At 44.8% G+C, this 27,857-nt stretch overlaps 1 protein-coding gene across 1 annotated transcript; it reads left to right on the top strand.

Moving 5' to 3' along the window:
* The first annotated feature begins 18,346 nt into the window (after positions 1-18,346).
* Positions 18,347-26,320, top strand: FGF16 (fibroblast growth factor 16). Its single transcript, XM_028101429.2, has 3 exons — positions 18,347-18,620; positions 24,616-24,719; positions 26,075-26,320. Exons 1-3 carry the CDS (start codon positions 18,347-18,349, stop codon positions 26,318-26,320), a joined length of 624 nt encoding a protein of 207 aa, XP_027957230.2.
* Positions 26,321-27,857: the final 1,537 nt, after the last annotated feature.

Genomic DNA, 27,857 nt, shown 5'->3' with positions numbered 1-27,857 from the left:
GAAAGGGAAGCTAAGGCCCTAAAGAGAGCAGGAACTTGCCCAAGGTCACACCAAAAGTATAGAGTAGAGCTTGGGAACAGGAGCCAGGTCCTTTGCCTCCAGCCAAGTGCTCCATCCAAAAAGATGTGTGATTCTCCCTAGTGAGTCAAGGAAAAATGCGGAGAAACGGGGTTATCAGAGGAGAGGGTTGCAGTTCATGTGCTTTCATTCAGCCTCCCAAAATGAACAGGAAGGAGAGACACAAACAGAACCTAAATGGATGAATTGGAAATCCCTGAATTGTAGAGAAGGGCAGCAAGATGACAATCTCCTCTTTTAAAAGATGCTTCTCGGCCACCTGGGTGGCTCAGTCGGTTGAGTCTGCCTTCAGCTCAGGTCATGATCCCCGGGTCCTGGGATCGAGTCCCGCAATGGGCTCCTGTTCAGCAAGGAGTCTGCTTCTCCCTCTGCCCCTCCCCCTTGCTCGTTTTCTCTCTCTCTCTCTCTCTCTCTCGCTCGCTCTCTCTCTCTATCTCCCCTCTCGCAAAAATAAATAAAATCTTTTTTTCAAAAAAGATGCTTCTCCAGCATCAGGCCACTCCAACTTTCCAGATGTCCTTCACTATCCTGGAGAGAGAGAAGGAGAGGAGAAATGAAAGGAGGAATTGAGAAGGAAAGGAAGAAGTGAGGGAGAAAAGAAAGGAAAGAAGCTGGGAAAAGATTTGGAAGAAAAAAGGATGGCTGACTGAATGTTTGAAAAAGAACAATATGCAATCCCAGGAAGCTTTGGGGCCCTAAGTTATAGTACAAATTGATTCTCTTTCTCCTCTCCCCACCCCCCCATTCTGCACTATCTTGGGCGCACACACACACACACACACACACACACACACACACACACACACTCGTTAGTCTCCCCTGGGCCAGCCCCTTTTTCTTCCCCAGACATGTTGGCTCAGGCTCAGGAGCCTTGGGCTTCAACTATTGTGAAGGAATTGCTGGGCCTGCCCAGCCTACTTGCTGCTTGACCTATATATTTCACAGATGTTAGTTCCTTCTGCCATTCCCCAAGGGGCCTGAGCAAAGATAGTTTAGCAGGAAAATATCTATTCCAAATGGTCTTATTATATTCAAGAGGAAAAATGTCACATTTCTTAACTCCCATTTACCACCAAAACAAAAAGGCCTCTTCTTGATGCCCCTAGAGACTACCCCCTTAAGGCAGGTCTACCTAGACAGTTGAACTGAGATGATATATACATCTCTATTACCTGACTGCTACCTTTGACCTATAGCAGGGGGCCTCACTGGCCCCAGAGGAGAAGGGGGCCCAAGCCAACAGTAAAAGTGTTGAATCAAGATAAGAACCATTCTTCAGAATCCAAATGAATAACACCTCATTCATCCAGAGGTCACTTCTCTAGAAATCTCATATATCTGGAACAAAGAAGAAAATAAAGGGAAAAGGAGGAAAAAAAGTCTCAAGGAAGTCAGAATAGATGTCACTGTCTATACAGTAAAGTTTGCAGGCTTTACACAAAAGAATCTTTCTGGAGCCAATTTACTTCAGACTAAATCCTTACAAGTGTATTTATTGTTTTCATAGCCACAACAAATGAGGAACAGCAAGTTATGAAGAGGCAGAAATACAGAAATTCTGGAAAGCAGAAGAGACAGTTGAATGTACATATAGATGGTAAATCAAAGTCTTAAGGTTTTGTCCTCTTAATAATACACTAGTACTGACTCTTGATGTCAAACATGGAGCAACTTGCTGAGCAATGAGAAACCTGGCAAGTCTTAATGGCCAATCTTGCCTAAATAGCCCATTAGTACATTGTTATCTCTGGACTATCCTTTCAGCCTGACCATTTGCTTAAGGGTGACAAGTTCTGATGGCAACAGCTCAGCTAAGTTTCCTTAAAAACAACAACAACAACAGCAACAAAAACTCCTTAAGCCCAACTAAGGTAAACCATTGTCAAAAATGATGGAGCCCAGAACTTCTGGGGAAGATGGCAGAGTAAGAGGACCCTAAGCTCACTTTGTCCAACAGATACAACTAGATAATACTCAATCAGTGTAAATAACCCAGAAAACAACCCAAAGACTGGCAGAACAAACTCTCCACAGCTAATGTAGAGAAGAGGCCGCATATAAGAGAGCATGAAGGGTAAAGACAAGGTTGGGAGCTAAATGAACCCATGGGTCGGTCCACAGGAGACCACTTCTCCAGGAAAAAAACAGACCCTCATCCTGGGGAGCCCCTGCCAGGAAGATGAATCCCCATATTTGGCTTTGGAAACCAGAGGGGCCAAATTTCATGAGTTCTTAAAACAGTGGGACTTAAAGCCTAGAATTTTAAAAATCAGTGGAATCAGGTCTGGGAGAGCTCCGAGGACAAGAGGAAGCTGAGCCCCCACCCTTAAAGAGACAGCACAACAGCTCCACAGAGATACAGCACAGAAGCAGCAGTTTGGAAAAAAAAAAAGCCTGGGGTATATGGGAGCAAGAGTAGTTATTCAACTCAGAGCATGTCCCAGAAGGACAGAGATCACTGGGAGACTTTTCCAGGAACAAAGGAGCTGGCAGGTGCCATTTCCCTTCATCACCCCCAGCATAAACACATGGACACCTGTGGGAACCAGTGTGGCACAGACACTCATGACCTAACTTGCTAACACCACCACCCTGCCCCCCCTCAACACATTGCAGATCCATCCTATCCAATATGTTCATAGCTGGAGCCAAAGCACAGTGGTCCCACAGGCCTGACAGTGTGCAAGCAGCCACATACTGAAGTCACTCTTGCCCTGGGGAGAAGGAAAGATAACCCACACACACCAGTCAGACTGCCCCAGACACAGACAGCTGGTCTCAACTGCAGGCCCTGCCCACTAATGAAAGCCTCTCAGAGGACAACACAGGGAAAGCACCCAGCAGTTTGGTGCTACAGCATCTATGACAAATGCCTGGCCAGACTCAACTCAAGCCCAAGCCATCCCCAGACTGGCCCACTAACATCACAGGGACCAAACACTGCCCACAACAAGCAAAGAGAGCCACTGCAGATTTTGAGACTGAAGGAAAAAGTGGCTCACAACAGCAGGGTGCTCACAATACATATAGGAGGCACCCATGAGGCACCAGGTCTGGAGAACAGGGAACACTGCACTGAAGAGCACTACAGGGCCTCATCTTCATAAGGCCATTACTCTCAAGTACAGGAGACATAGATTACTCTACTTTCCTAACACATAAAAACAAACACAGAGAGACAAAATGAGAAGGGAGAGGAATGTGTCCCAAATGAAAGAACATGACAAAATCACAGCAAGATACCAAAGTGACATGGAGATAAATAACATGCCTGAGAGAGAATTTACAGTAATGGTTGTAAAGATACTCACTGAACTTGAAAAAAGAGTGGAGGACATCAGTGAGACCCTTAACAAAGAGATAAAAAAGAACCAATCACAGAAGAAGAACACAATAAATGAAATTAAAAATACACTAGATGGAATAAATCGTAGGCTAGATGAAGCAGAAGAATGAGAGACCTGGAGGACAGAGTAATGAGAAGTAATCAAGCTGAGCAAGCGAGAGAAAAAAATGTGCAAAATGAGAATAGATTTAGGGAACCCAGCGACACCATCAAGCATAAGAACATTTGCATTATAAGGATCCCAGAAAGAGGAGAGAGAGAAAAGGGAGCAAAAAAAATTCCATTTGAAGAAATAATAACTGAAAACTTCCCAAATTTGGAGAAGGAAACAGATATCCAGCTGCAGGAAACACAGAGATCCCCCAACAAAATCAACCAAAGGAGGTCCACATTAAGACACATAGTAATTAAAATGGCAGTAAGTAGTGATAAAGAAAAAAATTTAAAGCAGCAAGACAAGACAGTTACATACAAGGGAAACCCCATAAGGCTTGCAGTGACTTTTTCAGCAGAAACTTTGCAGGGCAAAAGAGAGTGGCATGGTAGATTCAGAGTTCTGAGAGGGAAAAATCTGCAGCCAAGAATACTCTATTCAGCAAGGCTATCATTCAGAACAGAAGAGATTAAAAAGTTTCTCATATAAATAACTAAAGGAGTTCATGACCACTACATGAAAGGAGCTCTGGAAAATAGTACAGAGGTTCCTCAGAAAGTTAAAAATAGAACTACCCTATGACCCAGCAATTGCACTACTAGGTATTTATCCAAAGGATACAAACATAGTGATTCGAAAAGGCCCTTGCATCCCAATGTTTATAGCAGCAATGTCTACAATAGCCAAAATACGGAAAGAGCCCAGATGTCCATCAACTGATGAATGGATTAAGATGTGATATATATATATATATATATATATATATATATATATATATATATATACACACACACACACACACACACACACACAATGGAATATTAGTCATCAAAGAGAATGAAATCTTGCCATTTGTAACAACATGGATAGAACTAGATGGTATTATGCTAAGTGAAATAAGTCAGAGAAAGACAAATACCATATGATTTCACTCATGTGGGATTTAAGAAACAAAACAGATGAACATAGGGGAAGGGAAGGAAAAATAAAATAAGATGAAAACAGAGAGGGAAGCAAACCATAAGAGACTCTTAATTCTAGGAGACAAAGAGGGTTGCTGGAGGGGAAATGGGTGGGGGGATGGGGTAATTGAGGGATGGGCATTAACGAGGCCACTTGATGTAATGAGCACTGAGTGTTATATGCAACTGATGAATCACTGAACTTTACCCCTGAAACTAATAATACACTATATGTTACCTAAATTAAATTTAAATTAAAAAAATAAAAATAAAAAAATAAAATAAAATTGCCTGGGAAAACCCAAGCATAAATACTTAAAGCAGAACAAAACAGAAAATACTCTCACCAAACAAAAGTCCAGGACCAGATGGCTTCACAAATGAATTCTACCAAACATTTAAAGAAGAGTTAATACTTATTCTTCTCAAACTATTTCAAAAAATAGAAGAGGAAGGAAATCTTCCAAATTCATTCTATGAGGCAGCATTATCCTGACACCAAAACCAGGAAAAGATACTACAAAAAAGAGAACTACAGGACAATATCTCTTATGAACATGCATGCATAATTCCTCAACAAAATACTAGCAAACCCAATCTAACAATATATTAAAATAATCATTCCCCACACTCAAGTGGGATTTATTCACAGGATGCAAGGGTGGTACAACATTTGCAAATCAACCAACATGATACATCACATTAATAAGAGAAAGGATAAGAACCATTTCAATAGATGCAGAAAAAGCATTTGACAAAGTACAACATCGATTCATGATGAAAACCCTCAACAAAGTAGGTTTAGGGGGAACATACCTCAACATAAAAAAGGCCATATATGAAAAACCAACAGTTAATATTATACACAGTGGTGAGAAACTGAGAGCATTTCCCCTTAGGTCAGGAATAAGACAAGGATGTCCATTCTCACCATTTTTATTCAACATAGTACTGGAAGTCCTAAGCACAGCAATCAGATAAGAAAAAGGAATCAAAGGCATCCAAATTGGTAAGGAAGAAGTAAAATTTTCACTATTTGCAGATGACATGATACCATATAGAGAAAACCATAATTTCTACAAAAAAACCCCAAAAAACTGATAAATGAATTCAGTAAGGTCACAGGATACAGAACTGAGGTACGGAAATTTGTTGCATTTCCATACACTAATAATAAAGCAGAAGAAAGAGAAATTGAGAAAATAATGCCATTTACATTTATACCAAAAATAATAAAATACTTAGGAATAAACTTAAAGATTAATTAACTATATAATAGTGGGTTTATTTCTGGGCTTTCTATACTGTTCAGCAGGGAGCTTGCTTCTCCCTCTCCTGCTTCCCCTGCTTGTGCTCTCTCTCTCTGACAAATAAGTAAATAAATAATTTAAAAAATCAGTCATGCAGAGAAAGGGGAACCCTCTTGCACTGTTGGTGGGAATGCAAACTGGTGCAGCCACTGTGGCAAACAGAATGGAGATTCCTCAAAAAATTAAAAAGAGAACTACCCTATGACCCAGTAATCACACAACTGGGTATCTACCAAAAAATCCAAAAACACTAATTCAAAGGGATACATGCACTCCTATGTTTATAGCAGCATTATTTACAATAGCCAAATCATGGAAGCACCCTAAGCATCCACTGATAAATGGATAAAGAAGATGTTGTATATATATATATATATATATATATATATATATATATATATATATACAATGGAATATTATTCAGCCATAAAACTGAAAGAAATCTTGTCATTTGCAACAACATGGATGGAGCTACAGGATATAATGCTAAGTGAAATAAGTCTGTCAGAGGAATATAAATACCGTATGATTTCACTCATATGTGGAATTTAAGAAACAAAACAAATGAGCAAAGGAAAAGAGAGAGAAACAAACCAAAAAACAGACTCTTAACTATAGAGAACAAATTGATGGTTACCAGATGGGAAGTGGGTGAAATAGGTGATGGGGATTAAGGAGTGCACTTGTCATGATGAGCACGGGGTGATGTATGGAATTTCTGAATCACTATATTGTACACCTGAAACTAACATAGCAGTGTATGTTAACTATACTGCAATTAAAATTCAAAAAAAGAGAAATCTACATTTGAAATCCTTGAAATCATGCAGTATTAATAAGCCTTTCATAGCCTTAGCTAAGCCATACATCTTTAAAAATCTAAAATCTCTGAACAATGATTGATAGAATAAAAACTCTCTGCATATTTAAGTGCCAGACATGTTACACGCATTATCTCTTTTAATTCGTAAAAACAAAACAAAACAAAACAAAACCCTTCAAGGAAGATAAAGCTCAGAGAAGTTACCATGACTCATCTGGGGTTCTATGGCCTCTGAGTGACACACCTGGTGTTCAAGCCCCATTTGTCTGACTCTGCTCCATACCATGCTGCCTCTCATCCTTTGAAAAGATGATGGGTAGATAAAAGGGGAAAAGTCAACGAAGGAGCATGTATTCATAAAACAATCCTCTATTGCTGCAAAAATACTCTAACTCACCCCTCACCTCTCAAAAACCACTGTAATAAGCAGTCATGGAAATGAAAAAGAATCACAAGACCCACTAATGTAGAACCGCAAGGGTCCCTGGCATACATAACACTGTGCAACTAACTAGTTACCATTAGTAACAGTGTTACTAACTCAGTGAGACCCTCATGGAAAATTTTATATATGTATACACACACATATATAAACCACATTTTAGTCTCACAGTCACCTAAGGGGGAGGTTCAATTATGGTTTCAATTTTATAGTGGAAGAAACAGAATTGGAGAGAATTAAATGCCTTGTCTAAGTTCCCACAGCCAGTGTGAGAGCCAGGAGTCAAACTCAGTTCTGATTCTACACACAGTACACTCCACTGCATATCAATTCTTTACCTGATATTTCATGCCTTCTACAAATTCACTGTTGGACCCAGAGACTAAGCCTGAGACCCACCCGTTATGGTATGTATCTAATTCCAAGGCTGTCAGCCCCCAGAATGGCCCAGCTCCACACTGCTGGTGGAGGGCAAGTCATCCTGCCCCACACAAGCAGCCCACTGGCCCCAGTTATGGTTTAGGCAGCTAAGCAATTCCTACTGGGATTTTCTCTCTCAATCTTACTATTTTTTTCCAGGTTCGGTCAGTACGTTAAGCACCCTCTGCTTTGGAAATCTTCAAGGCCCTTGAAAAAAGACAAAGCACTTTGTATCTGTAGAAGAGACCCCTGTCACATTTAGAGAACCCAGGAGTATTGGTCTCACCCTTGAGCCATCTGAGCCTTCCTTGCTTGCCTTCCCCAGCTCTCAGCTCTTCCTTCCCTAATACCACCATAAACCATTCCCTAACCCACACTGGGTTCAGGAGAAAGTCAGAATTTTACAAATAGCTTCATGTTATGGTCATTGCTTTGAACTACACAACCCCTTGGGTAAACTATGAAATTACAAAATTTAGCCTTTAAAGCAGTTGTTTTATGGCCAGCCAAGTCATGATACTGTCATCTCATCTCATACCGGGGTGACCTCATCCTCCGTTATGGGCCTGAGATGCTAATCAAGAAAGGCCTGGATCTGGGGAGGTCCAGACAGTGAAAGCAATATAGGACAATTTTGTGCTCCTTTCTTTGGGCAGTGGGGAGGACCGAGGGTGCAGGAAATGAGGAAACATATACCTCTGGACACAGCTGCAGGCATTTTGAGTGGTAATACGGTTATGTGAGCTTGTCTGGGTGACACTGTGATGACCTGTCCAGCTCCATGCCCCTTCCAACGCCACCTAACCCCCACTGATTGTTTTTTTTCCCCTCCATTTCAAGACTTGGACTCTGGGATTTATTCTATTCTGAATCAGGAGAAAATATAAGACATCTCCATCCATACCTCCCCAGCTGAGGCTCAAGTAAGTAGTTTCTGGCCCTGCTCAGATCTCATAATTCTGGTTCCAGTAACTGGGCTCTTGTCCCTTCCCTAACGTCTAGGTTCCTGCCTTATACCCATTTCCTGTGATTGAGCTCCTATCTTATTTCCTCAATATCTGAGACCCTGTAGTTCCCTAGGCATCCAGATTCTTCTAGCACTGAGGGGAGACAGGGCTTCCTTGCCAGTCCCTCCAATCCCTACCCAACCTGGGTCCTTTCTGACAATTGGAGTACTTTAAGAAAATTTTTTTAGGTAAGCTCTACACCCAATGTGGGGCTCGAGCAGATGACCCTGAGATCAAGAGTCACATGCTTTATAGACTGAGCCAGCTAGGTGCCCCTGGAGTACTTTAAAATTTACATATTTCAGTTTTAGATGTTATCATTTGATTCCCTGGTAGGAAAGAATAACAAATCAACACTCAGTTATGGTAAATGAATAAGCCCTAGAGATCTACTGTATAATATAGTACTTATGGTTAATAATATCATATTGTATACTTAAAATTTGGCTAAGAAACTAGATCTTATGTTAAGTGTTCTTATCACCAAAAATAATAGTAATAATAATAAAAAAACAAAGACGATGAGATGAAACTTTTGCAGGTGATGGATATGTTTATGGCATAGACTGTGGTTTATACCATGTGTATATACCCATCGTTTCATGGGTATATATTTATCCCCAAACACATCAAGTTGTATGTATTAAATACGTACAGCTTTTTATGTCATTATGCTTCAATAAAGTAGTTCAAAAAATCGTCACTTATTCATCTCTGCCTGTTATCTCTCCCATCACCTCCTTATTTTTGTGAGTCATATTAACATTTCTACTTTGTTTAGATTTCTAACCTATTGGTAATGAGTCCCTGCCACCCTCCACTGCACTTCCTTGACACCAGCTCACTACCTAGACCCTTATCTAAAGTCTGCGTCCAGGTTCCCTGGATGCTGGCTCTGCACCGTGCAGAGGCACCGATGTCTGCTGCTAGGCTCCCTGGTCCTGACCTCCAACCCACAACCTAGTCCTCCCTGGGCTTGTTGTTAAAAACTCCCCTTGACACTGACTCTGCTCCTTTTGGGTGTGTCTCTCCTTAAGTTATGCTCTGAGGCAGTTCTGGTATCACCATCTCCAGTTACCAGCGGGTCATGGGTAGGTCCCTTCATTCTGGCTTACACCCTCTGCTCTGAGGTGACATGGACAGATGCTTTGAACCCCCTTGCGCTGTAGGCTGTCCTGAACCATATGCACTGTGCAGGTACTATCTAGACTCCCTTGAAAGGAACCTTTACCAATAAATTAAAGAAAACCAGAGGATGTCCATCAATAGATGAATGGATAAAGAAGATGTGGTGTGTGTGTGTGCGTGTGCATGTGGAGTATTACTCAGCCATCAGAAAGAATGAAATCTTGCCCTTTGTGACAACATGGATGGACCTAGAGGGTATTATGCGAAGTGAAAGAAGTCAGACCAGAAAAAGACAAATACCATATGATTTCACTTTTGTGGAATCAAAAAAAAGAAAGAAAACAAATGAACAAACAAACAAAAGACAGAAACAAGCTCATAAATACAGAGAACGAACTGGTGGTTGCCGGAGGGGAAGGGGCAGGGGGACGAAATAAGTGACGGGAATTAAGAGGTACAAACTTCCAGTTATAAAATAAATAAGTCACAGGGATAAAAAGCACAGCATAGAGAATATAGTCAATAATATTGTAGTAATTTTGTACGTTGACAGATGGTAACTACACTTATCATAGTGAGCATTTTGTAATGTACATAATTATTGAATCACTATGTTATATACCCGAAACTAATATAATATTGTATGTCTACTATACTTCAATTAAAAAAAGGAAAACCAGAAGACATAACATGTACCCCAAATACCAGAAATCTAATGGCTTACAGAATAAACCTACATCTAATCACAGATTGGATTGAATGACAGTGTATGAGGTCATTTGGATATTTTTTATGCTCCACTCTCTCTCCCAAATCCCTTTTTGAGGGTCATTTTGTTTTGTTCCAAAGATTTCTGACTTCCTGCAGAAGAGTGATTCAGCCCTAGTCACAGCCTCCTGTATTAAGAAAAAGAAAAAAAAAAAAGACAGTGGACGGATAAGTAGCTAAAACTCATGCCCAGGGAGAAAATGACTCTATTTCAGCTGTCCATGCCTCCTGCCACTGAGCAAGATTCTGGCCTAGACCTAAGCAGGCCACAATCCTGACAGCCTCCAGACCTTTATTCATGCCCTCTCCTATCTGTAATGCCACTCTTCCTCCACTCCATTTATCTGAACCATGCTTATTCTTCAAAACCCCTCTCTAGCTCTATTACCTCTTCCAGGAAGCACATCTGTGTCCTGCTTCTTAACCTCTACAGCACTTAAAATCTACACCACATAATTTAGTATTTAACTCATCAACTCTTAACCTCTGTTGCTTCATGTAAGCTAGTTTATGCTCCACAATAGTACCCTAAGTATCCTTCTTGACCTCCCTCAGGACACTTTGCATAAGCCTGAGCCTGTAGTTGGGGCTCAGCAAAGACACACTGGAGATGCTTGGTCTAGAAACAAAATCAGGGGTTTCCATTATTTTTGCACAACTGGCTAGAAAACAGAGTGCTCGGATGCGGCCATATTTAAAAAAAAAAAAAAAAAAAAAAACCCGTCCAGCATCCTGGGGAGCAGCTATCGAAGACAACAAAGGTATTCCCAGGTCATTAAACCACAGAGTGTCAGAGCTGAAAGGAATCTTTACTCCCAAACTTATAAACTGGGGCATGCACTCCTCTGGGGGGGGGTCCATGACAGTGTGCCAGGGGGTCCACAAAGCCACAGGATAAACATGGAATGCTTCCTTAGAGTGTCCATTTTACTAGAGTATAAGAAATTTAAAATACTTCTATATTAAAACAAATATGGCTATATCGTGTAGGAAAATGCAAACTTTGCATACATTTTTAGGATAAAACATAAGACTGCAAAGACACTTGGAGCTTGCAGTAGGCTGCTTTGGGTTACCCCATTCACCCCTCTCCCCTACCCATGCTGGGGATTTCATTTTTCCTCTCCTCTGTCATTAGGGTTACTTCGGTTAAAAAAACAAACTGAGGGTTGCTGGAGGGGAGGGAGGTGAGGGGATGGGGTGGGGTGGCTGGGTGATGGACATTGGGGAGGGTATGTGTTGTGGAGAGCACTGTGTGTTGTGTAACACTGATGAATCACAGACCTGTACCCCTGAAACAATTTGTTTCAAATAAATAAATAAATAAATAAAAAAGTTTGGGGAGGCTGATCTAGTCCAGTCCCCTCTTTCCACAGTTAGGAAAACTGAAGTCCGCGGATGAGAAATAATTTAGCAAAAGTCCCAGACAGTAGTTCAGCAAGAGCTAGGACCACAATCACCCCCATCAGAATGTACATTTCTTCCTAGTGACTTGCTCCAGTAACTCTTGACCATAAACTATACTTGCTACTCCTTGCTAACTCTGTTCTTGCCTCTTGTAGCCTACAGCAATTTTTTTTCTTTTTTTTTTTTTTTTTACAGCAATTTTATTCTTTGCCATGGGTTATACAACCTATCCTTAGGGAAGCCTGTGGCACCAGCAGTTCTGAGAGCAGACCAGAACATGTAGTCTCTTTCTATAGCTCCAAACACAGCAAATAAAATGCTGAACATCCAGAAATCAGAGTGTAACTGATGAGATTTAAACCCCTCACAGAAACGGAATAAAGTCCCCAGTTTTAGGGAGAGAGAAGCAAAGCAGAGAGGCAGTCCTCCTAACTGGAGGCCATAGCCAGGAAGCGAAGAACTGATCCTAAGACCCTGCTTTTTCCCTTCATTTATGTGTGAAAGAGATGCTAAAAGGCTACCTGGGCAAGATTCCAAGGAAACTGGGACCTCAGAGAAGCCCCCCAAGTGGCTGGGACCTCAGAGAAGCCCCCCAACTGGCTTCTCTATCTCCTGAGGTAAATGTGTCATCAGGTTGTGGAACTAAAATAATCATCTCAGGTTAAAAAAAAAAAAAAAAGGAAGTGACTTTGGATTCAAATGAATTTAGCTTCACAACCCTCATATATATTCTTTGGGTAAATAAGTAGGAGCTCTGTAGATTCACATACTTTCATCCTTTCATTCACACCTTAAACACACAACTCTTGCTATTACACAGACATAAGCAAATTCTTCTGCACAGTGTCACAAATACAAATATAAGCATGCATTTGTGTTGGGAAAACCAATACAATCATAGTCTCGGCCCACACTTCTCCCCCAACACTCAGCTCCGAACCTACACATCCACCATTGATACTCAGATTCAGAGCCACACACTCTAGGTTGAAAATTGACCCAGGTTTCCAGGGTTAGAGCCACATTCCACAGTGTCCCATTCCTCTCAAAGAACTAACAGATCACTTCACAAAGATGTCATCACCTGCCAACTAATGGCAAGTTACAGCCAGAATAAATGGTTCATTACCTACCCCCATTGCAGGTAGGCCCATGGGAGAATAATGGCAGGGACAAAGGAGACTTGAGACTTGACTCTCACTGCAGGAGACTGACCAGGCGGGTAAGATGGAGGCTTGTTCCAGCCAAAGAGACTTCCTTTCCTTTCTGGGCCCTAGAGATGGAGTGAGGGAAATCGGAATGTGGTTTGACTTTTTGCAGACTTCTCAAACTCAGCTATAAACCACCTAGAGGGAAAAAAAGACTGCTCTTTTTACCTGGATTTTTCTTGTCCAGAAGAAGATGGGGTAACATCATAACACTGTCTCTTTTGAACCAGGTCCCAACACTTCTCAGAGTAGTGGGGTGACCAACAGGATGGACTCTGAGGCCACTTTTCAGGGTCTGAATTTCAGCCCCAGCACCTATAATCTGTATCACCTTGAGCAAGTTACTTAATCTTTCTAGCCCTCAGTTTTGCCATCCCTTAGAAATCAGAATAATAATAGCATCTACCTGGTGGTGGTATGATGTGATTTAAATGTAAGGCACTTAGATAATGCCAGGCACTTAGAATGCTCGGTATACGGAATTTACAAGAGAGCAATTTCCTGTTTTTCTCAGATGGCCACTCTGTCATTACCTGCCTGCCCACAGACAGGTGACAGTTGGGTCACCTCATTTCTGAGACAGGCCTCTAAAGCCCAGAGAGAACAAGACTGACCCAATATCACAGAGAAGGAGTAATAGAATTGAAACTGATTGCTTTGGGATGACTAGGCCAGTGTTCTCATCTCTCCCTTAGGAAAAAATGAGCATGGCTTGAGGAAACCTGGGGAGGAAATATGACTGGGGCCAGGCAGGATGTAAATAATACTAAGAACAATGACCACTTAATATGTGCCAGGCACAGGTTTAAGTACATTCTGTGTATTATTTCATTTAAACCTCACAGCAACCCTAGGAGGTCACGACTATCATCATCGTCGTCATCATCCAGAAAGAGGAAACTGAGGCTTCAACACCTAGAATGGCTTCAAGTTGGGATTTGAACCCAGGCAGTCTGACACCAGAGATGAAGTGTGCAACTGCTACACTATACTACTGTCCACAAGGAAAGCAGAAAGAAAGGAAAGGTGGAAAGAAAGGATAAAGGAGCAATATAAGTTCTTTTTGAAGTAAACAGACCGAGGCATTGTAATGTTAGGGTCAGGTCCTAACTTAAAATCAACAGTTTAAGTCCAACCTCTGCTACCAATTATTGAATATGTTTGTGCCTTAGCTTCCTCAGCTGTGAAATGGGAATAAAACTGTTTCTCAGAGTTGTGATAAGGCTTAGGAAGCTAATGCATGTAAAGCACCTAGGGCAATGCTTAACCCAAGGTAAGTGCCCAGTAAATAGGAGCAATTGATGGTATTAACTACGCCCCCTGCAGGATTTGCCTAGCAATACAGCTCCCCATGCCCCTTCTTGCGGAAACTAAGTTAGAAAGGAGAAAACATTTATAAGCTGTAGGGAAAATTAAGAACTAGGCTGAGCAACAATTCCAGACATCTTTCCCACCTCCTGAGTGTGTAAGGGGCAGTGGGTGATGGGGGTGGGAAGTGAGTACCAGCATTGTTAGCATCACTATCTCCTTCCTCAAGGAACAGATCCCAGGGGGCTGCCCCCAGTTTCTGGTCACTTACAGCCTGAGTCAGAACTCTCTTGTTTCCTAAGGAGTTTGTTTTTTTTTTTCTATGTCTTTTTCACATAGGTTGCTTTATTTTTCCTATCAACCCTATGAGATAGCGGGAAAGAAGGATGGAATCTCAGATGTGTTGAGTGTCTTCTATGTACCAGACAGAATGCTGAACACTTTCCATCAGTGACTTCATTACATCCTCACAACACCGCTGTGAAGTTATCCTCACTTTAAAAGTGTTGTCCTCAATCCAGTGTGGGTTGCTTCTTTTTTCATGTACATTTTCCTCTCATCCCATATATCCAACACAACCCTGGCCAGAGGTTGTGTCCTGCTGAGGGTTTTCTGTAAACCAAAATATTCTGAAATCTCACTGTCCTCAACACACTGATCTTTGCATAATCCCAAGACCCATAAATTGACAGTAATTTGCCCCCAGTGGATCTGAGATGAAATTATGACTCTGCTTATTAACTATATGATTCTGTGTTAGTCACCTAACCTCACCTCTAAAATAGGGATATGGCACTTCCTAATCCACAATGTTGTGAAAATTAAATAACTCTCATAAAAGTGCTGTCAATTGGACCACTTCATGGAAACATTGTTTAAAATAGAATCATCAGGGGGCGCCTGGGTGGTTCAGTCAAGTAAGTGTCCACTCTTGGTTTCGGCTCAGGTCATGATTTCTGTGTTGTGAGATGGAGCCCACTTCAGCTCTGCATTCAGCATGGAGTCGTTGACTTGGGATTCTCTCTCCCTCTCCCGCTGCCCCTCCCCCCACTCTCTCTCTCTCTCTCTCAAATCAATAAATAAGTAAAATCTTTAAAATAGAATCATCAGTCAGCTTAATCTCAGAAAAACCCCAGAAGGGCAATAGAATGCTTATATCCCTGACCTTTGATCAGGTAGGACACCAGATCTGCAACTGTGGTTGGTGACTTTAGGAATGTTGGGGGACAAAGAATGAGAAATTCCCTGAAGTAATTGTTGAGGAAATGGCCTTTCACCATTATCAACGCGTTATTTATATCAGCACAGAGACATCTAAATCCTTTACAATCACCTATTTCTCAAAGCAGTTTCATCTACATTGTTTCATGTGACATTAACTAAAACTCCCAAGAATTAGTCTTTATCATTTAAATTGTCCCATTTGCTTTGTTACTCTTCTCCCCTTCCTGGAAGTGGCCCATCAAAATTTGCAAGATCCTTCCCATCTTCCCTTCAAGGTCCATCCATTACAAAGGCCACACTTTGGCCCCAAATCCAGCCCTAAAGCCCCAGGTCAGTCTTCTTTCTGCCTTCTGAATTCACACAGCACTGTGCACCTTATACTACCTGGTATTCTAGACGTTTAGAGATTTTATTTACTCGAGAGAGAGACAGAGAGAGCACAAGCGGGGGGAGGGGCAGAGGGAGAGGGACAAGCAGACTCCCCGCTGAGTGCGAAGGGGGGGCTCCATCCCAGGACCCCGAGATCATGACCTGTGCTGAAGGCAGCCGCTTCACTGACTGAGCCACCCAGGCCCTCTAGTCTTTTATGTACTTGTCTTAACCTCCGCCCCTCTGCCCTACCTTCTCACTAAATTCACCAACTCTTCAAAGGGACGAATGAAGAATGAAGGAATGATTTCCTCGTTTTATGTCGTCACTTTCAAAAGCTTTTTACTATGAAAGAGTTCACGTGTGTATGTTTTTATATAAAGTAGAGGGAATTTATAATGAACATCCATGTACCCATCACTCAGCCTCAACAATTAGTAACCTATGAACAGTATCATTGCATCTATACCTCCACTCCCTCTGCCGTCTCACACTGGATTAAAGTAAATCCCAGATAGCCTGTCATTTCATCCATAAATACTCCAATAGGGACGCCATCGTTTGCATTTCTGTGTCCCTTACAATGGGAAGAGCATTTTCATCTGTGTCCCCGACTACTGGGAGCACATCAGAAGATGATTTCTGAGCACCTACTGTGTGCCGGATATTGTGCTTGGCCCGGGAGGTTCTGTCTTAGGCTAAGGAGGCACACCAGAACCAAGCCACGATGTTCCAAACCGAGAATTGCTACAGTTCCAGAGAGTGAGCCTGCGGCGCACGTGGGTGCCCGGGAGCAGGAATCAAATTGCCCTAACTGAAGAGCTAAATCGGTTTTCTTCTCAGGGAGACCCTGAGTTCGAACTGGTCGTGAGACACGGGTTCTCCAGCAGGAGGCGCTGCAAAGGCGGGAGTGCGGTGGAGGTGGAGGTGCTCGCTCTGCTCAGCTTCTCTTGCGGGAGACGGTAAGACAGCCGGAGCCCACTGCGGGTGCAAACTTCAGGCAACAACGCAGGTGAATAGGCGAGCGGGTCGCTGAGCGCCAGGGCCTGAGAGGGGCCCCAGGGTTCAGGTGTGGGGCAGAGGCGTGGGGGAGCTGGGCAGGCTGGGCACCTGCTCCCCAGTTCTTCTTGACGCTACGGGTTGCCCTTGACTGCCGCCAGTTCCTGCTCCAACTGCGGCTCTTCCTGATAGAATATCTCGAAGCAGGACACAGGACACAGCAAGGAAACACCTGTTTCCAACAAGAAAAGAGGTGGGGGGAAGCCCCCACCAGGCTTCCAATGGCCTCTCATCGGGTTTGGTCTCAAGAGCCTTGTAAAAGCACGCCCAGAAAGCCAGTGGAGATCGGTTTTCAAAAAGATCACTTTCTATTTCTTACTCCCCCATACTTTTCCTAAGATCTAAACGTCCCTTAAAAAAAAAAAAAAGTCTTCTTTCCTCCGTGGGGTTTCCCGCTCCTCCCAGACCCCTTGAAGACTCCGCCTTGGTGCCGGCAGGGACCGCTACCAGCCCCATTCCCAAATTTTGCAACTTCATTCGCTTCCGGATTTTTCACTTCCTCGGCCCCCACCGACCTACAGGTGGGGAGTGGGACTGGGGATGGGCAACAGAACAAAGAAACCAAGGAGCCCCAGTCCCGGGCCAGGCGCCCCTTCTGCAGTTTTCGACCAGCGGGGGAATGAGAAAGGCTCAGGAACGCGTGAACCCCCAGCCCTGGTCTCCAGCCACTTTCCGAACGCGAGGAGCCTGACGACGCGTGGGAGGTGGGAACTGCCCCCGCGCAGCCAACAGACCTCCACTCAACAGGCCTGAGTGGACGTGGGCGCCAACAGTCTCCACGCACTGGGCTCCGTTATTTCATCAGCAGTTTCAGAAAAACCTGCCAAAAGCAGTTATGCCTCACTGCAATGTGTAGCTTTTTCCTGCCATTTTTTTCATAATAAAAGAGGGAGTGAAGCTCGCTCGCTCTCTCCTCCCTCACCCCCTCCCTTCCAAAAAGAGCCAAATGGATACAAGGGGGGGGGAACCCACACACCAATCTCCGAGGGGATGCCAGTGAGGTGTGGCTTGTATTTAAATATCCAATATGTCAATGTAAGGGGAGTGGGTATGTATATAAAGTGCCGTTTGCATCTGATAGCTCGACGAAGCCAGCTATGAGAGGCCTAGGGAGATGGACGCGTAAGGGAAGCGCCACTTTGACTGAGAGCATGGTCAGGAGCTCGTTGCCCCGCCGCTGAGAAGTTCCTTGGACGCGAACAGACGTCGACTGCAGCTAGGCAGAGCGCGGAGCGAGCGAGGGAGCGAACAGGCGCCGCCGAGTCGCCTGCGCTCGCTGAGGGGAGAGGTAGTTGGCGCCCCGCGGCCCCAGCTCGGCCCCGCGCACCCCGCCATGGCGGAGGTGGGGGGGGTCTTCGCCTCGTTGGACTGGGATCTGCACGGCTTCTCCTCGTCTCTGGGGACCGTGCCCTTAGCTGACTCCCCGGGTTTCCTGAACGAGCGCCTAGGCCAGATCGAGGGGAAGCTGCAGCGCGGCTCGCCCACAGACTTCGCCCACCTGAAGGGGATCCTGCGGCGCCGCCAGCTCTACTGCCGCACCGGCTTCCACCTGGAGATCTTCCCGAATGGCACAGTGCACGGCACCCGCCACGACCACAGCCGTTTCGGTGAGGACGCGGCCGGGAGGGACGGGAAGCAAGCGGACGGCTCGCTGGGGAGCCAACGGCGCGGGGCTCCGGCTCCGGGCCCGCGCGGGCCGCCCCCAGCTCCGTGCCGTCCCGGCCCGTCGAGGCGGGAGACAGCCAGGGACGCGGGGCAGGCGGGATCGGATGGCGCAAACTTGAGCCGCGCGGCGTCAGGGCGCCTGGCACCCTCAGACGCTCTCGGGAGGAGGCGGGGGCGCCCTGAGGTGCGGCCTCTCATTCCCCCACTCCACCCTTCTTCCCTCCCCCGTAGCCGGGGGAGCATTCTGACACCCGACGCTGCGCTTAGGATGAAAAACAGGTGGAGCTGGAGAAGGGTAGGAGCGCCCGCCACCCGCCGAGGAGGCCAGGGACCGTGGCTGTGGCGTGGCGTCTCGAGGGCAGCGGGGTTGTCGCGGCCGCTTGTCTGCCGCAGAAGCCTTCCGGGGCTATGGATGTGGTGGGCGCGCGGTCCGCGTCGGAATCGCTTTTGGCAGACCGCGACTCGGCAGCCGGCAGCCGTGGCACCTGCCTGCGTCTGACTTGCTCTACCCGGGGTGGAGGTCAGTCCAGGCAGCAAGGCGCGAGCTGGGTCTTGGAGAAACTGGGGAAGCCTCCCGCTGTCCACTCTGGAAGGGCATAGCCCTGGGTCAGCTTTTGCCTGGACATACGTCTGGACTCCTTGACTCACAGGGAGGAAACGGTCCTGGGCTCACTCCCAGCCCCAGAAACAGGTGTCTCCTGGGCCCAGGACAGGAAATGTACAGGCTCCGAACAGGATTTTCTCTGCTCAACACCCGGCAGATTGTTGAAAGGGCACAGCTGCCTGTCTCACATACAAAACATAATTAGTATAAACCTTGATGTGGGATGGAGATCATTAGGTTTCTAAACAAATGTGTTCATTCCTCAGTAATTTGGCCATTTTTATTTTCAATTTCCTATTCTCTACTAAACCATAATTCAGGTGCTGTGACAGCTACCTTTACTTGGGAACCCCATCCCCCAATGCCCTCTACTTCTTCCCAAGAACCCTGTGGCCCAAGGACACCTTCTAACCCTAAGCCAGTAAGAGGCTCTGCCAACCCTCCACCATGATACCCGTTCCCTTCTTTATCCCACCCTCCCCCTTCCCCCCCAACCTCCCCAACCGCCTATTCCCCTGCCTTGCTAAATCTGCATCTGGAGTGCACAGTAAAAGGCAGGGCGGGTCAGGGGTGGGGGGTCCCAGAGGCCAGTGCCTGGGCAAGGCCAAGTCTAGCAAACAACTTAAGATCAGGGCTGGTCTTCCTTGCTGGGAGCAAGCAGGAACCCTAATGAGGTCTGTGTCATCTTGGAAAAAGGCCCTCACAGAGCTGGAGGACAGTGGGTTGTGTGTGGGGTGGGAGTAATGGAGGGGTGCTGGTGTCTATATGAATTTGCAGCAGGTCCTCCAAAGGGTGATAGGTGGGGTCAGGGAAGAGGGAGTATTAACTTGGCTCCTTCTCCTTCCATCACTCGTGACTTTGCAATTCCCTTTTGTTCCTCTTCGGAAGGAATGGGACTCCCACCCCGGCCTCAGAACCTCCCAAAGTCTCCCAGAAATGGCCTGAAGATGTTGGAGTAGCTCATTCCTGGTATATAAAAAGAAAAATCGCGAAAGGAGGGAGAAATGTAGGGTGGGAGCAGCAGAGGTGGAGAAACTATGAGCTTGGCTTCCAGCAGCTAGTGTTTGTCTGACTCCGTGCCTAAGCTGAGCCCAATAACCTACAAGGTCAACATAAATTAGTAATAGGCTCTTGGGATAAGTGGTCTTTAATTACCTCCCTAAGGACACATCTTGATTTCCTTTCATCTCTCAGGCCTGCTAAGGGTAAGTTTAAGGAGAAACCAAAGGAAATAAAACTGGCAGGAGGAAGGGATGTTTTCATTGCTGCTTCACTGACTGCTTCATTTTTGGTTTTGCCTTTTAAAATAACACTGCCTGAGACCACCTCTGCACCACCTTTTCCCTTTCCTCCTTCCCTGGCTTCCTGGCAATTCCATGTATTTCCTGTAAAGGAAATGATAACTAGTCAAAGCTGTCTCTTTGTAAACTCCCCTGCCAACTTTCAAACACACATTTACTCTTTCTCAGTTCAGCTTTTGGCAAAGAAAGAGGTGGCGTTTGAGTTTGCTAACTCTCCTCCCTCCACATTTGAGTTAATCAGCCAGGGTATTCAATAAATCGAAACTTTAACATTCCATAAGTGCCTTAGCAGTCAACATTCCAGCAGGGTAAAGTAGGCCAGACTTAAGATATAAAATATTATAGATTTCTGCTTGGGGGGAGGAGGTAGTCTCCAAAGGCCGTGTAAAGTAAATAGCTATTTGTTGTAATTGGAGAGCAGGGCCCCCAAGGATTACCCTGGAATCCATGTGTTCAGAACGAGTCAGGCTGAGCCCAAGAGCAGCCACGACTCCAAATAATAACCTGTTGGCATAGCCTACGCTCCCCCCGCCCCACCCACTCCATTCTTCGATCAGTGGTTGGGAGTATTTCAATCTCTGCTTGGCTGGTGGTATTTACATGAGGTTCACAGGGGTACTGACATTCCTGAGGGGGCACCTGTGGACTGGCAGAGCAGAGCCTGGGAGCCAGACTGGAGGAGAGGCCTCCCACCAGGTGTGAAGGGGCAGGCTAATGCAGCTGCTTTGGTTTTTGAGCAGTCTGCTCCTCAGTTGTCAAGATGCCAGAGCAGCACTGTCTTGGCCCCGAAGGCCCTGAAAGGATGACTGAGGGGGCTCAGGCAAATCATGGAGCCAGACTGATTCAAGGACACGTTAGCCAATGGTCTAGCGAGGTTCTGGAGCAGTAGAGCTCAGGACAGATCTGTTTTGACTGAAGCCATGGGGGAAAAGATGGAAGAAAAGCCTGGAAATTGTCAAGCGGAGGCCAGAGGCTGAGATGGACAGGTCAAGATGAGGCAGAGTAGAGGGAAGTCCTGGACCTTGAAGGGGACGAGAGTACTGAAGACAAACATTGTCTGCTTGATACTTGGCCTTCACACTTCGCTGTTAATACCCCTCTCCAACTGTAACTGGGAAAATGTGAAAACGGCTTGTTTTCTCTCTCCCTTCATGCTGGCTGGGATTCAGGAGGTTTAGGAATATCTGTTCCATCATCATGTGCCCCTGGGTTCCCACAGTTTGAATCCAGCTAATAGGAAAGTTGGCAAAGGAAAATGATGCCCCAAGACAGCTGGGCAGGGATGATTCCAGCTGTTGGAGACCCTTGTTACTGGACACAACCCAAGCTTCCTGTATGATCTGTCCTTTGGCATCAGGGTTAACAGAGAGTTGGAGAAAAACTGTGGTGACTCAAATGGCCACACCTCTTGTGTTTCATGATTTGTTCTCACACCAGGTCTTGGCCGGTGAGATCACAAGCTGCCCTCTGCTACTTCATGAGCTCAGGGTGGTCAGAGACATGAGATACTTAGAGAATGAGGGAACTAAGATTTGAAGCTCGGAAGCAATTTGTCTAAGCAGAGGAAAGAATTGAAGGCTCCAGCAGGTTGGTTGGTGTCCCTCAAAGTTTAGCACACAGAACCAAACCATGACCTGGTTTCTTGTTTGCCTGCCATACTGGCCACTCTCCTTTGAACACACTTCTGTTTCTCCGTAGACCTCTTTAAACACAGTAGAACTAAAACCAGCGCTCAGTGTGGTCTAAGGCAGGACAGAGTGGGGCTGTCTCCTCCCTTTGGCCAGTTGCTAGGCCTCTGTCAGTGCAGCCTTCGATCCCATTAGCTTTTCTTTGTTTGTTTGTTTCACATTAGCTTTTTGATAAACTTTAATTTTTACATGACTAGTTCTACATCAGCTTTTTAATATCATGAATCACCCATACTGAGCTTACCTTGTTCAGCCAAATCTCTTGGTCATTGTTGTGTATGTTTTACTAAGCCACATCTCCACATTCCAGAGGTGGGCTGACTTGTATTTAAAGCAAATGCATGGAAACACAAAAGAATATTACGTGTTTTCAAGAAAATATACATGGTTGCCTGAAGCGGGGTGGAGGATGAGAGCAGAATACAGAAATAAAAAGAAATAGATGAATAAAAAGGCTTTGCACAGACCAATTATGATAGTAGGCCATAAGACAAGGAGTACGATTAACTCAACTGTCTGCACTTGAGGCTCACCATCCCCCAACAAAACCCAAGCACAAAACATCTTGAGTAATTGGTTTGGAGACCAAAGTGCAGGACTTTACATTTATTCTAATTAAAGCTTATTTTGTTGGAGTCAGCTCATTTTCCCATCCTCTTGAAATCTCTTTGGATTTTGATTGTGTCACGTTCTCGGCTATACATCTTCTGGAACTAGGGTAAGTGGTTCCCCTATGTCCTCCTACAAGTCATTTATTAAAATGTTAAACAAGGCAGAACCCAAATCAGACACTTGCACAATGCAACTAACGGGTTTGATCCATTACATCACTTCCTGCTTAACCCCTACTTGACACCAGCTAGTTGCCCTTCTCCTCCTACCATCTTGTGTCAGTCTCTTTTCCCAAAATGCCTTCCTTGTACTGTAGGAATTAAGAGCAACCCGACTGAGAATAAAACGAAGGATTTCAATGTCGGAGGCCATACGATAGCAGCAGACCTTTGCATTCTTCAACGAGATCCAAGTGGGTCGTGGAAATTTGTGCCCTAAAGCTGCCACATTTGCACACCCATCCACCAGCCCAAATCACTGGGGCTTTTCAGGAGACTTCCCACTGGAGCTTTGAGTCCAATTTCAAAATTAACCACTTCATTTCTTAAGTAATCTTTAAGGAATCAGTTCCACTCCCTGTGTAGACTACATAGAATATGATTACTCTTAAGAATTGCATTTTTGGGGGTAAGAAAAGCAGCCAGATGTGAGCTCATTTCATACCTTTGGATGCTTCTGTGAGTCAGTCATATCAAGCTTTGGTCTGTACGTTGGAGGACATGGTTAGAGACAGGAATATCAAAGAGGAATCTACTTGACCGCTATGTCTGTATCCATAGAATAACAGATGTCCTATCTTAGAACAAAACTGTAGTCTTCAGCACCACAAGGTTTTAAGTTCTGGGTCATTTTTCCCCTCTTAGAAGTTGATTTTTTTTTCTCCTGCTGCTGCTGGGTAAATGAAAACATTTCCAACTCCTCATCTCTAACCTTGTCAGCTAGAGGGATGTTTCTGAATGTCTTCCAAACTTTCCCCTTAAAGTTGCAACATCTCAAATCAGTATCAAGTCTAGTACTACCTGTCAACTCTTTGCCATGGATAAACTTAAAATTCTAAAGAGACAAGGGGAAAACGACAGGCTTGTCAGCCTGGGACTGCACTGGCTAAGAGCATATTTTTGAAGAAAGCTCTCACCAGGCCATGGTTTTTGCCTACTGCCATAGGCAGGAGACACAGACTTAGTGAGTAGACTGTGTGGCCTTTGTTAGAGTCAGCTGCAGGCAGTTGACAGCCTCATGTGGCTTTAAGGACATGGGAGCTAAGAGGGTGCAAAACAAATTCAGCCTAGAGGACAAGAAGGTAATGCTGTGTGCTCTAGGGAGGAGGGAAGTGACTTTGGGAAGATACAGAAATCTAGCCACATTCTTCCATTTAGAAAGCTACCCTCCCATTTCTTGAAATGGTGGTATTTAACAGCAATAGTACCTTGTAATTACGGAGCTTTCGTAGCCAAAGCCTGCTCGTGGTCTCTTCCTCATAATATCTCTAAGAGTGTTGAGTAAGAGATTGTTTCGCCCATCTTACATGGGGAAAAACCGAGGCCCAGGGAGACTCAGTACATTTTCTGAGGTTCCATTCTTGCTGCAAAAGATGGTTTCATGAGGTAACTCAACAAAGGCATACAGGGCTGGCCTCCAGTTGGGGATAAATGACTGGTAGCTCATGTCACCTGAACAGCTCCCTCTTAGCTTGACATCAGTAATAGAAATGGCATTCACTTTTTTGCTCTAGGAATCCTGGAGTTTATCAGCCTGGCGGTGGGGTTGATCAGCATCCGGGGAGTGGACTCTGGCCTGTACTTAGGAATGAATGAGCGAGGAGAACTATATGGGTCGGTAAGTTGAAGGTTTTCTTTTCATCAGAGGCCATTACCACCACTGTTTGGACTGTGTAAGGCAAAAACATAAAAACATTTATCTCGCACTTGAAATGCTTCTATCAACTGCGAAGGATTAGTGTCTTCTAGGTGCTTCTTGGCTGCCCAGGAGCTTGCTATATAATAACACGTTCACTCAGCCAGTTCCCATCAAAACATCAGCTTTTCTGTGGTAACTTTGCTTTCACCTCTTCCATTAGAGGCCCAGCCAGCCTGGTGATAACAGTAAACTGTGCTGGTTTGTCAACAGAGGGTAAGAGTTGGGGGCATTTGCACTCCCGAAGAGCACCTATGAATTTTACTGGGCACCTAGAAGAGTAGCAGATGAGCTGGCACAAAAATAGGCAGTGGAAGGGCTGGCCTTCAGATAGAGATTCTGAGATTGAAAACACAGTCCCTGATTTCCAGACTGCTTCAGCTGAATCCCAGAGGCCAAATGAAACAAACAAATGAAGAGTGAGGGTTCCAGGGTCTGGTGACAGCCCTAAGTCCCCAGCTAGGACTGGGTTGGCCACAGTGCATGTTCTCTATTCTGGAAGCTAGCCCAGAGCTAGGGAATGGTGAGTGACTTCGCTGACCTTAACCCTTTGGGGGGAGCCCAACTCCTGGGTTTGCCTTTTGAGTCACAGAGCATGCTTTCTGGCTGCCTGCACCCCATGAACTCAGAGCACATTTTTCCCTGACACCTAAGAGATAGGCCTGTCCCCAGCACTCCGTATCGGCAACCCCAGCAAGTAGTATGCCAGCTGGATCAAGTGTGAGAAGGCACAGAGGCAAGAGACCTGCCTCAGGAGCTGCTAGCTTGAAATAGCCAGATTGGAGGAACTTTTCAAGGAGATCTTTTCTGAGCTTTCCAACTGACAGGCCTGAGACCCTTCATTAGGAGAGATCATAACTCACCTCCCATGGAGCTTTATATAGATCCAAGGCCTTTGCCTGTTAGGTGACATGGTTGACTGTAATCTCAATGGATTTGACATTATTTGCCCGAAGTAGGGAGAAAATTCGGGGTCCAGAGGAGTATTGGGAGGCCATAGCAGAAATTCTCAGGCTCAGAGAGCCAGGTGAGGCCATCTCCTTTGGTCTCCTGCCTTCGGGAAAGATCTCACCTAAAACATTTCTGTGTGGTTCATGAAAGAGGATGAAGGCCATACAGACAGAGCTGTTTTGTGCTATTTGGAATGAAGATGCCTCAGGAATACTGGGAGATAGGACTGAAATTTTCTAACATCAATGTGTTATTGCTATTTCAGCAAGCTGGGATGGGAGAAATAGTCATATAATAGGCTCTGCTTTATTTTCTCATCCTCACAGAAGAAACTCACACGTGAATGTGTGTTCCGGGAACAATTTGAAGAAAACTGGTACAACACCTATGCTTCCACCTTGTACAAACACTTGGACTCGGAGAGACAGTATTATGTGGCCTTGAATAAAGACGGCTCACCCCGGGAGGGATACAGGACTAAACGACACCAGAAATTTACTCACTTTTTGCCCAGGCCAGTAGATCCTTCTAAGTTGCCCTCCATGTCCAGAGACCTCTTTCGCTATAGGTAATGGACCCCTAGTGTGACCTCTGTGACCCCTGTACTCTAGGGCCACAGTCGTCTCTGCAAGCACTATACTCATAGCTTTTCAATCCTCTTTCCTATCAATTTAGATAACAGAGGACCACTTCCTGTTCAACTCAACCCAGCTGTTCCTTTGTTCAAAGTGTATATCAAGGTTAGGTTATTTGGGGGAGGGAGATGGGTGGAGGGGGTGGGCTGGAGGGAATCCTGTATATACTTCTTTCTTTACTCATGTTCTTTCCCCTGAGGTGGCACAAGAAAGAATGGGGGCCCCTGCCAAGGGCCAGGGATATCTTGCCCCACAATCTACCCAAATACTTTGACAATGGGTAAATGAAAAGCCAAGGAATCTCCATAGATGCTACATGCAGAGCTTTGGAAAAGTCTCATTAAAATCCTTGGGTCTATGACCTGGTGCAGGCCATCCCTGCATTGGCTCTAGAGATTTCCCACCTGTCCTGACATGCAGTTTTCCTGCCATTGGAAGTGGGAGATGGGGTAGGTTGTAAGAAAATGATATTAAAATGTAAGCATGGATACTGTGCATAAGAACAAACTATTTATGAAATGTATATGCTATTTATTTTATATATTTATTTATTTCAAAATAATTTTATTTTTAATGAGAGATGCTATGACTGGATTTTCATCAGAAAGAATAAGGTCCTACTGAAACAGGATAAATGAGTTATTAAAGGCTTTTATTGGCAATAAAATTTTATATTTTAACCATCGTCTAATTCCATTGAGTTGTACATTTAGTAGGATTAGAAGGTTGGTTAGCTTCTCTCTCTCCAAGCTATTAGAATCTCCTGATGTCAGCATCACACTACCTAGCCTAGATGACCCATCACCAACATCACTAGCATTATTTAGGGGCCTTATCTGAAGTCCTTTCTGGTTCTTTGACTTCATTTTGGGGGGGAGTTGCTTTTTTTTTTATGATGTTCAGTTAGTCACCACATAGTACATCATTAGTTTTTGATGTAGTGTTCGGTGATTCATTAGTTGCATATAACACCCTGTGCTCATCACAACACGTGCCCTTCTTAATACCCATCACCCGGCTACCTCATCCCCCCACTCCCCCCCTCCCCTCTGAAGCCCTCAGTTTGTTTCCCGGAGTCCTGAGTCTCTCATGGTTTGTCTCCCTCTCTGATTTACCCCCTTCAGTTTTCCTTTCCTTCTCCTAATGTCCTCCATGTTATTCCTTATGTTCCACATATGAGTGAAACCATATGATAATTGACTTTCTCTGCTTGACTTATTTCGCTTAGCATAATCCCCTCCAGTTCCATCCATGTCGATGCAAATGGTGGGTATTCATCCTTTCTGATGACTGAGTCATATTCCATTATATATATGAACCACATCTTCTTGATCCATTAATCTGTTGAAGGGTATCTCGGCTCCTTCCACAGTTTGACTATTGTGGACATTGCTGCTATGACTTTAAACTTAGTGATGAATCAAAGCTTCAGGAAGCCCTGGACCAATGGCTCTTACAGAAGCTCCTATCTGTG

Source organism: Eumetopias jubatus, unplaced genomic scaffold (assembly GCF_037043125.1).
Source record: "Eumetopias jubatus isolate StellerSeaLion01/CBP00866 unplaced genomic scaffold, mEumJub1_p1.0 scaffold_11, whole genome shotgun sequence".
Lineage (NCBI taxonomy): Eukaryota > Metazoa > Chordata > Mammalia > Carnivora > Otariidae > Eumetopias > Eumetopias jubatus.
This window is presented reverse-complemented; position numbering and strand designations above follow the sequence as displayed.

Bases quoted from the DNA above. Each gene is read 5' to 3' on its own strand.
- FGF16 (XM_028101429.2), top strand. From the start codon at position 18,347: ATGGCGGAGGTGGGGGGGGTCTTCGCCTCGTTGGACTGGGATCTGCAC. The intron at 18,621-24,615 runs GTGAGGACGCGG...TTTTTGCTCTAG, and splicing joins CCACGACCACAGCCGTTTCG to GAATCCTGGAGTTTATCAGC. The intron at 24,720-26,074 runs GTAAGTTGAAGG...TCATCCTCACAG, and splicing joins GAGGAGAACTATATGGGTCG to AAGAAACTCACACGTGAATG.